The sequence below is a fragment of the Vespa mandarinia genome, chromosome 1 (genome assembly GCF_050613455.1).
Source record: "Vespa mandarinia isolate Hongniang chromosome 1, ASM5061345v1, whole genome shotgun sequence".
NCBI classification, from domain to species: domain Eukaryota; kingdom Metazoa; phylum Arthropoda; class Insecta; order Hymenoptera; family Vespidae; genus Vespa; species Vespa mandarinia.
This window is the reverse complement of record NC_140810.1, coordinates 9,028,656-9,041,947: the sequence shown is the minus strand read 5'-3', so window position 1 is coordinate 9,041,947 and position 13,292 is coordinate 9,028,656. Positions and strand designations below refer to the sequence as shown.

General features: G+C 25.6%; 3 protein-coding genes across 3 annotated transcripts; all 3 read right to left on the bottom strand.

The window, feature by feature from the left end:
- Positions 1-288: 288 nt before the first annotated feature.
- LOC118444405 (uncharacterized) lies at positions 289-2,343 on the bottom strand. Its single transcript, XM_085655939.1, has 9 exons — positions 2,161-2,343; positions 1,979-2,095; positions 1,779-1,896; positions 1,443-1,704; positions 1,254-1,370; positions 1,096-1,186; positions 871-1,019; positions 632-764; positions 289-558 (listed from the first exon to the last, which is right to left on the bottom strand). The coding sequence occupies exons 1-9, from the start codon at positions 2,329-2,331 to the stop codon at positions 508-510; spliced, it is 1,209 nt and encodes a 402-aa protein (XP_085512065.1). The 5' UTR covers positions 2,332-2,343; the 3' UTR covers positions 289-507.
- A 477-nt stretch (positions 2,344-2,820) lies between these two features.
- LOC146873283 (uncharacterized) lies at positions 2,821-5,681 on the bottom strand. Its single transcript, XM_085663614.1, has 9 exons — positions 5,545-5,681; positions 5,311-5,430; positions 5,092-5,209; positions 4,753-5,014; positions 4,528-4,626; positions 4,353-4,443; positions 4,076-4,224; positions 3,784-3,916; positions 2,821-2,850 (listed from the first exon to the last, which is right to left on the bottom strand). Exons 2-9 carry the CDS (start codon positions 5,413-5,415, stop codon positions 2,821-2,823), a joined length of 987 nt encoding a protein of 328 aa, XP_085519740.1. The 5' UTR covers positions 5,416-5,430; positions 5,545-5,681.
- A 666-nt stretch (positions 5,682-6,347) lies between these two features.
- LOC146873282 (uncharacterized) lies at positions 6,348-12,621 on the bottom strand. The gene is made up of 13 exons (XM_085663610.1): positions 12,389-12,621; positions 10,699-10,726; positions 10,563-10,623; positions 10,332-10,421; positions 10,160-10,224; positions 8,548-8,667; positions 8,301-8,418; positions 7,915-8,176; positions 7,709-7,822; positions 7,514-7,604; positions 6,749-6,894; positions 6,539-6,671; positions 6,348-6,467 (listed from the first exon to the last, which is right to left on the bottom strand). Exons 1-13 carry the CDS (start codon positions 12,523-12,525, stop codon positions 6,420-6,422), a joined length of 1,413 nt encoding a protein of 470 aa, XP_085519736.1. The 5' UTR covers positions 12,526-12,621; the 3' UTR covers positions 6,348-6,419.
- Between the last annotated feature and the right edge of the window lie 671 nt (positions 12,622-13,292).

Genomic DNA, 13,292 nt, shown 5'->3' with positions numbered 1-13,292 from the left:
TGTTTACATTTGAAAGTGTTAGTCATTTCGTTAATTATTAACTTTAGATCTATACTCGTTTAATAATTTCTTAAAGATAATTGAATAAAATGTCTAACTAAGTAAAAAAATACAGGTTTCGGAAGAAAACCTAAAAATCATTGAACTTCTGGTTTAATCGGAAGTCAAGTATTTTATTTCGTATTCTTAAAACTATGATATTATAAAATATTTTTCTTAATAAATTTTTTTCCTATTCTTCCTAACAAACAAGATATTCAATTAGTCCTTAATTTATAGCTGGGTATACTTTATAACAAATTATATGATTAGAAAGAATAACTACAATTAAATGCGGAATCATATGAAACAGAAAGATAATACTTGTCAACTTTATTTATATTACTTTTATTTATTTTATGTTTTTATGTTTTGTTGTTATTTCTTTTTTCATAGTATTAATTTCTTAAATATCATTTAGAAACTTCGATTAGAAAAACAATTTCGAATATCATGTTATCGCAAAAATTATCGCAGAGAATAAATAACCATAGCGTAAGACAAAGTCGTTTGAATGACCTTAAACAGAAAGTATACATATAAATTTAAGGTAAAAATAAAAATGAAATTATGCGAGTAATTAATTGCTTACCGACATGGAAAGTTTGATAGATAAGATAAAAAAATTGACAAGCAAAAAGTAACAAGGTTTTAGACTTCTCATCATCATGAAGTATAATAACATTTGCGATTTTTTAGAAAGCATATACCATGGTATATCGAACCTGTGAATTATCGATCGTTGCATAATAAAATAAATTATATATTTTCATCGTAGTTGATCTTATCAAGTCTTAAAATTAATTGAAGATAAAAACAAAAGAAGTTTACGCTTTATCGAATATAAGAACACTGTGATCTATTATTTTTTGACCTAAATGACATTTCATGGAGAGTATACCACAATTGACGACGATATTTAATATCGAAGAAATGGTTTCTCTTATATTTTCATGCTCGAACTCGAAATTTTGTAATAGCTACGAAAAATAAAAGCTTTAGTAAATACAATTTGTTTAATTAAATAATAAAAAAAACAAAAGAATAACTACTCACCCGTATAAATGTAATTATTATAATAATTGAACCAAGTACTATCAGGATCGAAAGACTCTGTTCGAAGGAGGAATTAAAGATGGAGTCGAATCTTGAAAAATATAAATTTCTTAATGAAAAGAGAACATAAAAATTTATATATTTTAGCTCATACTAACTCTAAAGTCTTTTTGTGATATTTTATACTACGAACTATTTTTGCATAGATCTTGTCCTCTGTATTACGATCATATATATATATCTTTGTGATATCGATTACGTCATCTAACATATTTCTGAAAATAGATGGACGATGAAACTATTAAATGAGATATTTAATCAATTATAAATTGTTGAAATGTTTTTACCTAACCACGCAAAACATTCCGCAAATGTGATAAACAAGTACTGCAAATAATGTATAATTCCCTACTACAACCATACATGATAAAGAAGATGCGAAAAAAATGATAAACAGTGCCAGATAATAATGTTTATCTGTGTCTATGAACAATTCTACTGAGAATGGTAAGGTATGAAATCGTGTTTGATTTAGAGGGAAATATATATCTAGAATATATGGTACAGATGGTACGGATATCGCCGAAAAGATCAATCCATAAGTTAATACTAAAAAAAAAAAATCATTAAGTTAATTATTTCTAAGTTTAAATTAAATTATCTTTTTATTCTATTCGACTTACTTATTATTATCAAAGAGTACGTTCTACCATCCTCTGCGTATTTCTTCATGATTTCAAATTCCTTCATATTTTTCTTTTCAAACCAATCTTGTTTAATAAACTCCAATAGTTGACTTATCTATAATATTGTTCGCGAATTATTAATTAGAATTATTTTTCTTATTTTTGCTAATATCATTTGAATTATTCAACATTCATACCTTTGGCATATTGAATAAGCTATTGTAATACATCAATACACAGGTTAAATATAAGAAAAAGTTAGAAATAACTTCCATGAATAATTGAAAATTGTCTATTGTAATGATCAATATTATCTGAAAGTAAGATCTTATCAAAGGTCCATATTTTCGGACAAAGTGATTTAAATTGTATTGTTTACCTGTATTATCAAAGCAAATAAGAAAGTTCCGTTTACGATTAGCATTCGAAAGAATCTCCTTTTTGGTGTGGAGTAAGGCCAAAGTCCGATCAATGATAGAAAAATTCGATTGAGTTTGCAGTAATGTTTCTCAAAGAAATCTAGTTCCCCTATTTGACAATCGTGAGCCATGTGAAATGTGTCTTTCATTTATTTTCTGTTATGTTTTGTATTCTTATGTTTCTTTCTGTTAGCTATTATATCATCGAATAATAATTTTCCTTCTATCTTCGTAAAAACAAACTCTTTTTTTTCCAGTCGATGAATAATAAATGACTTCTTTGTATATACATGCGTGTAATGAAAAAAGGGAAAAGAAAGGTGATAGTGAGAGATGTCAATCATAATGATATTGTCACGCGTACTCCCACTTTACACTTACGTTTATTAATCAATAATTAAAGAAAAATAGTCTGCAAGCAGAATTTTCCCCTTATCTTCAATACCTTTGTGTTCGTCCGAGCGAAAATAACGCAGAGTACAATCATTCTTTTTTAGTCGGAGTGCGCTGTATCATCAATCGTTTCGTTGCAATGAGATTTTAATTCATACTTCGTATTAAGGAATATGATATAACAAAGAAAAGTAAGAAAAAATAATATGTAAGGACAATAATAATATCTATATCGAAGCTAATTGCATATGGAAGTACTATATGTAAAAAATTTATATAATAGTTTTAAGAAATATAATTTTTTCCTTCTTTCTTCTTTTACCTTTACCTTTTTGGTAACATTAACTATTTTATAATTTCACGAGAAAGATTGAAGATATGGATTGTGATGTTATCATTCTGCTACCTATGTATGTAAGTATAATTGTATCATTTAATTTTTTACTTGAAGAGAAAAATGATTTTAAAATTAATTGAGATTATCTTTAAATTTTATATCGATAATTAAATATAATTTTTGAGTGTCGTGTCTGAAGTCAGGCAACATTTTGTGCTTCATTGAAATGTTACTTACCTGCGTCATCTATCAATAAGAAACTTTTTATAACTCCTATGATAGGCAATATGTATTACAAGCATGTATATTACCCTGAAAAAAGGGAAAAAATATAAGGTCTAGACTATGAAGTAGGAAAGTTGACACGTGTCGATGGTAATAAAATTCAGTACTATGTAACCTGTATTCTTTCGGTTTACGATGAAAAAGGGGGATGTTTAAGGAATATTTTTTTGTTTCTTGGAAACATAATATTTAGCATTATTGATTGTTTCGACGTTCGTTTTTGCTTTCGATTTATTCGAAAGAATTAAAGCGTTAGGATGTTTAGTGAACTTTATATGCTATTATTATTATATATTATGATATGCTATTAGTTTTATATGCTATTCTTTATTTGGTTTTCTTGTTTGTTTGAAGAACATTAATGACTTCAACTTTCACATTATAATAACAATACATATTGGATTACGAAGTTATGGTACATGCAAGTAAGACGAATTAATTAATGTAAAGAACAAAAAACCATCGCGTAGGATACTGCAGTTTGTAGCATCTTGAAAAAAAAATACATAGATATACTTCATTGAAAATAGATGTTACAGAATGATATAAGTTTCGTTTCATGTCTTACCGATGCGAAAAATTGAATAGATATACAAAAAGGCTTGCCAAATGATAAATAACATGGTTTTGTGCTTCTTGCCATCATAAACCAGAGTAATATCTGTGATTTTTTAGTAAGCAAGTACCAAGGCGTATTAAATCTGAAAAATCAATGATAAAACATTGATTCTTTAAATATTTCGTATTCTCTCTTGTAATAATAATTTTTTTTTTTTATATAATTAATAAGTTTTTAAAAAATTTAATTTTCTTTAATTTTATAAAAACTTAATGGAAATCAATATATAAAAAAGAATTACATTTTGTTCAATAGATAAGTGCTGTGATCGATTAATTTCTGACCAAAATAGCACTTTAAATATATTATGATCATACTACTGATAAAAATGGTGATGGATACCGAAGATTCTATCAGATTTTCCAGTTTGAATGCATTTTTTTGTATTAGCTACGAACAATTAAAAAAAAGTAATTTGTGAATAAAAATGTGTTATTGGTAATTCGTCTCAATCATTACTCAACAACTCATTACGTAACAAAGTTGAATATTACAGAAATTATAGAAACATTCTTTACCTGTATAATAGAAGTAGCCATAAGAAAGAGCCCTATTATAACTAATCCCAAGTAAACGTGTTCGTATAAGGCACGCAGTTTCATTTCAAATCTTAAAATATGTAAATACAGTACGTTATATAAGAAAAACTTTCAATATGAAAAATTTGATACGCTATTTAAATTTTATACTAACTCTAATGCCTCTTTATGATATTTTATACAACGGACTATTTTCGCATAAGTTTTAAGTTCAGAACAATGTTTGTCGTTGAAGACATTGTCGACCATGTTACTAGAAAATATAAATAAGCAATTAAATAATACATAAGGATATGATTGAAATAACAATAAAATTCAATTTATTTTATTTTAATTAATAACAAGTTACTTGAACGATAATGAACGATAATTCATTTACCCAACGACGTAGAACATTCCGCAAAGATGTTGTATGAAGACTAAAAATAGAGTACAGTTGCTTATCACGGTTAGGCCTAATATTAATATCATAATAAATATTATCATTAACAGTGGACAAAAGTATTTCTGTTCATCAACATAAAATTCCATTAAAAATGGAAGGACCCGTGGGCGAGTCTCGTTTAAGGGATTGATGAAATCGAGCGTAAGAGGTAGAATAGATGCAATCATTATTATATAAATCGGCAAAAAAAGTATTGCTAGAACGAACGTTGTAAAATTTTTATATTTTAATCTATAATACATGATTATCAATAATTTTTTGTTTTATAATTACCCAACATTATTATCGAATAGATTTTGGAATCCCATGCATATTTTTTCATTATTTCAAATTCTTTCGTCCCTTCTTGTTCGCGCCAATCGTCTTTGATAATCTCTAAAAGTCTATACATCTAAAAACAAAAATTATGAATTAGAGAAAAAAGGATTTTGTTTAAAAATAAAAAAGATAAACCATTTGAAAAATGTCGAATTTTTTTTGCGTTGTATGTACCTGTGATGAGTTGATAGAATTATTTAAGTGCATAAACATACCAGCGAAACAGACAAGAAAATACGGTAAAATTTCGAAAATGATATCTATTTTATAGTTATTCATAATGATCTTTATCGTCTGAAAGAGAAAAATTAATTTATGCTTTCTTATCTTCAATGGACAAGTAAAGTCATCATTGTTATTAAAATTTATGCTTGTTACATTTTTAATCCCTTATTACATTTTTAATACCTGTAACAATAAAATAGAGAAACAATTAAGTATAACGATAAACCTTCGAATTAATCTGGTTTTTGGTTCGGTGGAAGGCCAAAGTCCGATTGGAGAAAGACTGATCCGGATAAAATTGTAATGACCATTTTCGAAGAAGTCCATTCCTGACGATGAACGTTCGAATATGATATGCAAAATCGAGAATTGAAACTGAGAAATTCTTACCACCTTTGTCTTTTTATTATTTCCTATAATTTTCATTTTTTTAATCTGTAGATTCTCTCGTATTTTCAGTAATGAATAATAAATTGTATAGCAATATGACACTGTAAAAAATATTTTTTTTTCCTCGAAGGAGAAAACATCGAGAGGGAAATTGAGAAATAATAAAAAGAAGGAAGGGATATTATATTGATGATAATGAATGCAGTTATATGAACCTTTTGTAGGGTAGTTGTACGAGTGCCTTCTTCTTCACACTATAATTAAGGGAATTTTTTATTAGTATAAAGCACCTCCCTCTCTTCAGTAAGACTTGCGCATTTCGATGATACTCGAACAAAGAGTATGTACTACTTTTCTTCAGTCGGATACATATCGTCATTCGTTAACTACAATCGATTCCTCGCGAGGCTTTTAATTTATCTCGTGAATTTAAAAAAAGTAAAAAAAGATAATAAAAGAAAAGAAAAAAAAAGGTGTGTTAACTAGAAGTACGAAATCAGAAATTCTGGTGAATCGAGGATAAAGAATTATTTCTAACGTTATTACATCTAAATATTCTTTATAATCTATTCATTAAATTTAACACATCTTCAGATGCTTGTATTTATTGAAATCGTAATGTTACGTAAAAAAGTGACACCAAAATCTTGAAACTCGTAAAAGTATTATTATAGTGAGTGTAATATCATGGCGTACGAGATTGAAGTTTGCATCATCTAAAAACAAGAATAATTAATTAATAATAATCGAATGTGATAAGAATATACAATCTAGTTACAGATTTTACCGAGGCAAAAAGTTCCAACGAAGATGTGAATGTTCCACCAATCGATACGTAAGACGGTTTTATGCTTTTCGTTATTATTAATAAAATTAATTTTTGTATTTTTGTAGAAGATAAATACCATCTTGCATTACATCTTAAAGTTTTATAAAAATATATTTTTTTTTTATTCAATAAAATATTATTCATTTAAATCTATAACTCAATATTTACATTTTTGTGTGCACGTCGGAACTACGATCTATCACTCTTTGTCCAAAATAACAGTTTATGAATGCCCAGACTAGGTTTCCGATTATATGCATCATACAAATCATAATTTCCTTGAAATTTTCCAACTTTAACTTTGTATTTAATATCTAAGAAAAAGATACAAAATGTTATTAATAATGCTTTTACGTTATGTGATCAATTGATTCAAAAACCTTCGAATATGAATTATGAATTTTTCTTCATTAATAATTAGTATTGGAAAATAACAATAATGTTCCGCGTAAAATAAATATTTTTTTCATCGTTCAGTTTTTAAGATTAATATTAATAAGTTATATTTATTTTTAAATTATTTATAATTTTTCATATGCGGTCACAAAGACCGTTACTACTTTACATTTCGTCGATAATATACATCTACTTGAAAAAATATGTATCTTTCCTATCTATTAGGGAAATAAACTCTTCTTAAAAACACTTTTATGATAATTTAAAAATATTTCTTATCGATATGTATATATATATATATATATATATATATATATATATATGTGTGGTTTGTTTGCAACATTATTGTTCAAACGTAATATTTGCGTATTTAAACGCAAAATATAACGATTAAAAGAGATACTTTATTTAAATTTGAAAATATTTGTATTTTAGCAATATCATGAACATAAAAGTTGTCTGTTGCCATACCTAAACAATATAATTATTTATCATAACAATTATAGTTTTATAAATAATAAAAGTAATATCACTCACTCGAAGAATGTCGATATCGATTAAAATTCCAGAAAAGATAATCTGGATCAAATAACTATTCTGGCAAACTGAATTTATATTAGCGATGAATCTTCGAACAGATCGAACATAAATTTTATATTCAGAAATACATACGTTAGAATCTTAAGCTTTTTTAAAATTTAAGAAAATTTATTTTTTTATATTGATACTAACTTAATTGTTCTTTTATGAAACCACACACCACGTATTATTCTCTTATAAATTTTCTTATTCTCTTTATTTGTAAAAATTTTTTTTTTATCCTCAACTGAATTTTCCCAAATGTATCTAAATATTGATAAAATTTCAATCATTTAGAAAGAATTAGATTTTGGAACAAAAATAAATATTGTACATGTTATTTAAATCGCTTGTCTTACCCGACAAGTTCAAATAATCCGCTACAATGTTGTAAAATCATCAGAATTAAACTGTATACTCCTATCGATACACATCCCATAATATTTAGCAGAAAGAATATTAAAAAAAAAGTTGTATGAAAGTATTTAGTAGTATCAAAAAAGACTTCCACTGGAAACGGAATCTCGTAGAGACGTGATTCGTTTAACGGCGTAACAACATTTAATAACATTGGTAATAGAGTTAAAAGTGAGATGGCATTGACAGACCCGAATAATATGACTGAAAATAAAATAAAATATGGTAATATAATTGAATATTAATATTTGATCGCGTTGCTATAAAAAATTTCGTTCTTATTATATTCTTAATCGAAATTATGTTATCAAATAATATTCGATCTTACACAGTAAGAAAAGAGTACACATGCGAGTTTCATTGGCATACTTTTGAAAGATCTTACGTTCTTGCTCCGTCTCTAATTTTGTCCAATCGAATTTGATCTGTTCTATTAACTCCGTCAACTACGGATTTTTAAAAGATTTCAAATGTTTTACGATGGCACTGATTGAATAATTTATTCTAATCTACTGGAAATTATATTAATACTTCGAAAGAAAGAAGAGACAAGATAGATGAGATAAATAATATACCCCTTTTTCGTTGATGTAGGCAGTAATAAAAACAAGCACGATGCAAAAACAGAGAAGAAAATTAGATAGAATCTCAATGAGTAAGTTCACGCTGCAATTTGATGTTAATAATTTGGCCAACTATGAAAGATCATATTAATTTTTGTATCATATAAAATCTCTTTAAATTATAACCAAATTTTTTTTAAAGAATAAATTAAATCAATGTTGAAGCTTATTATTATTATTATTATTATTATTTTTTTATTATTATTATTATTATTATTATTATTATTATTATTATTATTATTATTATTATTATTATTATTATTATTCATAATACATTGTAATTTTTATAATTGTTCATAATTAGAAAAAATTTATTATTCAAAGATCTACCTGAATGAAAAGAATAATCATTAAAATAACGCTCACAAAGGACATACGAATTCGTCGAGTTTTTATGTCTTGATAAGGCCATAATCCGATTATCGAAAGAAAAACTTGATTATATTTGTAGTAACACATCTCTTTGAAAACGTCCATTTCTTAGCAAGGTTGAAACGAGTCTGCCATGAGACAAAGAGTCAAAGTTCGATCGAGCTTATGTCGTTTTACTCTCTTTTTCTCTTCCTTCGAATTTACATCTATTACTTTTATAATAGGAGAATTAAAAGAAAAAATTGCGTGGTATATTTTTCTTTTCTTCCACCATCTTCCTTTTTTTTATACAAAAACATATAATCAATAACAAAATAAAAGGGTTGCTGATAATCGTTTCTCATCGATCGAGAATTTATACATCTAACTTTTCTTGACGAACATAATTAACTCGTAATGGTGGGTATTTTTCCCCTCTTTTTCTCTCTGCATAAAAATATTCCTTGACATGCGTACTCACTCATTACTCCTTCTTTAGTTTGAGATATTTTTACGGAGCATGTCGAATGCTCGTACTATCCATTCGAAGTGAATTTTAACTTTAAAACTGGAGGTATTAATATATACTCATGTTCTCATAGATTTGTGAAAAAGAATAAAAAAGAATTATTTAGAATTTTTGATGAATGTAAAATTATTGACTTCGAAGATCCTTTAGCCACTAATTTGATACCTATTATAGTAAGTAAATAAATGAAATAGTAGTGATTAGATTAATAATATTTTCTTCTTTCATCATTTTCAATCAGTATAAATTTATAAAGGATAATATTAATATATAAATATAATGCGTAGGTATAATATAATGTGTAAGTAAATACATGATGTGTGTATCTGAAATTTTACAAAATGAAATTCGACGTTTTGCTGATATTGAAAAAAGATCACTATCATGATTATAAATTTTTTTGATTTATAGAATATTAAACATCATATCATGAAGAAAATATAGATTTTTCATAACTATATTAATAATTATCATTTTATACATATAATTATAAAAAAAAGATCGAAATTTACTTTTTTTTACATGATAATGTAAATATATTGTAAATTTATCTAGATATATTGTAAATATATGTAGATATATTGATTAACATGACAATTAGTGAACGAAATGAATAAAATATTGTTGCTTAAAAAAAAATATAGTGTTCTGGTATAGTCGTATATCATTTATTGCATTGAATACCATAATGTTGCATAGGATATCGAAGTTTTTAATAGCTTTAAAATAAAAAATATATCTGTTATGTTCTAAAACATCACATTAATCATTAACACATTAATCAGAACAAAAAGAAAAACTTATTTCTTCTTACTAAAACAAAAAATTCGTACTATGAGACAAATGTTTTACCTACTTCGAAGTAACATAATTTTTGACTTCTCATTAATATTATTATCACTGATTTTTATATCTTTTCGGAAACTAAATACCACGATCAACTCTTCTAAAAATTATCAATCCTTATTTTCGTATCGTAGAATTAGCGATATTAAATTGAATACTCTTGCTTTGTGGAACACGTAGTTGTTATGATCTATTATTTACTGACCGGCGTGACAATTAATGAATAAAGAAAACATTGTACCTATAAGGTGGATGATACATACTATTGTATCATCCATATTCTCAAATATTTCCATCTTTATCTACATAAACCAAATTATCGAATTTTATTACAATATTCTCATATTTATGGAATATTTGTTATTAAGTTCATATACCTTCACATAGAAGGAATGAGGATTAAAACTAATGAAATTTGAATAGTATAACATTCCTCGGATATATCTTTTATGAAAACGATAAACCTTGAAAAATAAGAAAGTAGTTTTTTAATTAAAATATTTTGATTAAAATATTACGTCTATCATTCTCTGCTAACTTTAAAGTTTTAATATGAAACCAGATATTTCAAACGATGCTTTTATAAATCATTTCATTTTTATTGCTGTCGTAAATATATCATTCGCTATCGATGAAATCATGTCCAAAATAAATCTGAAGACAAATTCGAAATGGTATATAATTGGATACTATATATGTAGAATATTGTAAATAATCATTAAAAATGTTATTGATACAATTTTTTCTTCAATTATATCCCGTGAGACTTAACATTCCACAAGCATATTGTATGAAAAGTAAAAAACTACTGTATACTGCCAATGCTATACACCCAAACACGCTAATATAAGAATTATTAATACAAGTCCATAGATAGAACATTCGATTTAGAAAAGTGTTTTAATAGGAAGTGATTTTGATTTGCGTGATTGATTTAATGGGATGACAATATTCAATAAATTTGATAAGAGGTATATTAAAACAATTATGAACAAGAAACCAAAGAATATTACTGAAAGAAATTCATCGTAATATTATCAATATCAACAACCTAAAATAATCTAACGATTATTGTCAAAAAAGATTTTCATTACCTGTTAAAATGATTGTATAATTCTTAGTGGCATACTAATTATACTCTTTTAGTGGCATATTTTTTAATAATAGCCATTTTTTCCGTATTTTTCAATTCTTCTCAATCGAATTTAATATATTAAAGAACTTTTTGATCTATTTATTAAAAAATTTCAAATATATATATTAAAAAGTAATAACAATAATCATATATATATATATGTGTGTGTGTGTGTGTGTGTGTGTGTGTGTGTGTGTGTGTGTGTGTGTGTGTGAGTGTATGTATGTATGTATGTATGTATGTATGTATGTATGTATGTATGTATGTATGTATGTATGTATGTATGTATGTATGTATGTATGAATGTATGTATGTATGTATATGCACTGTCGCTTCTGTTCTTAGTACAATGGACCGAAAGGAATTGATTATGTTCGGTCTATATATACATGTTTATATGTTTATATGTTTATATGTTTATATATATATATATATATATATATATATATAATATAGAGTATATATATTCTATATATTATATATATATTATATATATTCTATATATATAATATAGAATATAAACATATATATATATATATATATATAATATATATATATATATATATATATATATATATATATATATATATATATATGTTTATATTCTATTAATAATGTTGTCATTTTTCATATTGTTCACTTTTTTCATATTGTAACGAAAAGTACAATAACCAGAACAATAACAAAGATTAAATATATAAAATTAAATATAATAGAAATATAAATATATTGACAAATAGATTTACTTTGTATTCCGTTGTCGTAACCAATTTTGCTAGTTGAAGAAGGAAAAGCAAATAAAGAAAAGAAAATAAATACAATTCTTTCGATAAAAATACATTCTTGACAATCTTTATTAACGCAAAATATTAAAAAAAGAAAAAAGAAATTAAAAAATTAAAAAACACGAACAAACTAATAAGCAAGTTTACCAAAACTTTGTAGTGATGTTTAAAATCGTATAGCTCATCATTTGAAAAGTTCTCATAGAATTTTGGTAATGCCAAATACCAATGACGTACATTAATGCTTTGTTAATATTATAATAACGATTCTTGAAGAAGTCCATTTTCCGAAGTGCGCTGTATAACTTTTGAGGATGTTCATTCTTTCAGATTTTCTCGCATATCCCTTCCACAATCAATACGTATGTTTCCAACGTTTGCTCCTTCTTGCTTTATTTTCTCTTCCGCAAATTGCTTCATTTTTATTTTTTAAATATGAGAGACAACTTCATTTTCACAGTAAAATTGATGATTTTAGTGTAGAAACGAAGAACTCTTATCCTCAAAATGAAAATACAAGAACTTGCTCAATTAAATCGACTGCACATACATTCTTTTCTACGAGCCAATTACAGTTTTAAAGATACTTTATGTATTCTCCTTTCTTTTTTTACTTCATGCATGTCGCCTTTACACATGTTCATAGGATTTCATTTCGATAGAAAAATTTAGTAGTCTTCATGCTTTCGATCGTACAGCAATTTAATTCTAAGTGAATACATACGAACGAATTTAAATATCAAGTTCTGAATTATGTATACAATATACTTTTCAAATAGTAAACACAGAACATAAAAAAATTATTTTATCATTAAGCGTATTTGAACTAGTATTAAAATAAAATACTTCTGAACGATATTTAACTTGTATCATAATATAAATTAAATTACAATTTTACTTTTATTTTACTTTTATTTTCTTTTTATTTTTCTTAAAACGTTTTATTATAAACGCTACTTTTTTACACCTTTATAATATTCAATATGAATTATTTTTATTGATGTTGTATAAAATGTTGCTTATCTCCAAAAGTGATATCTACTATTCATGT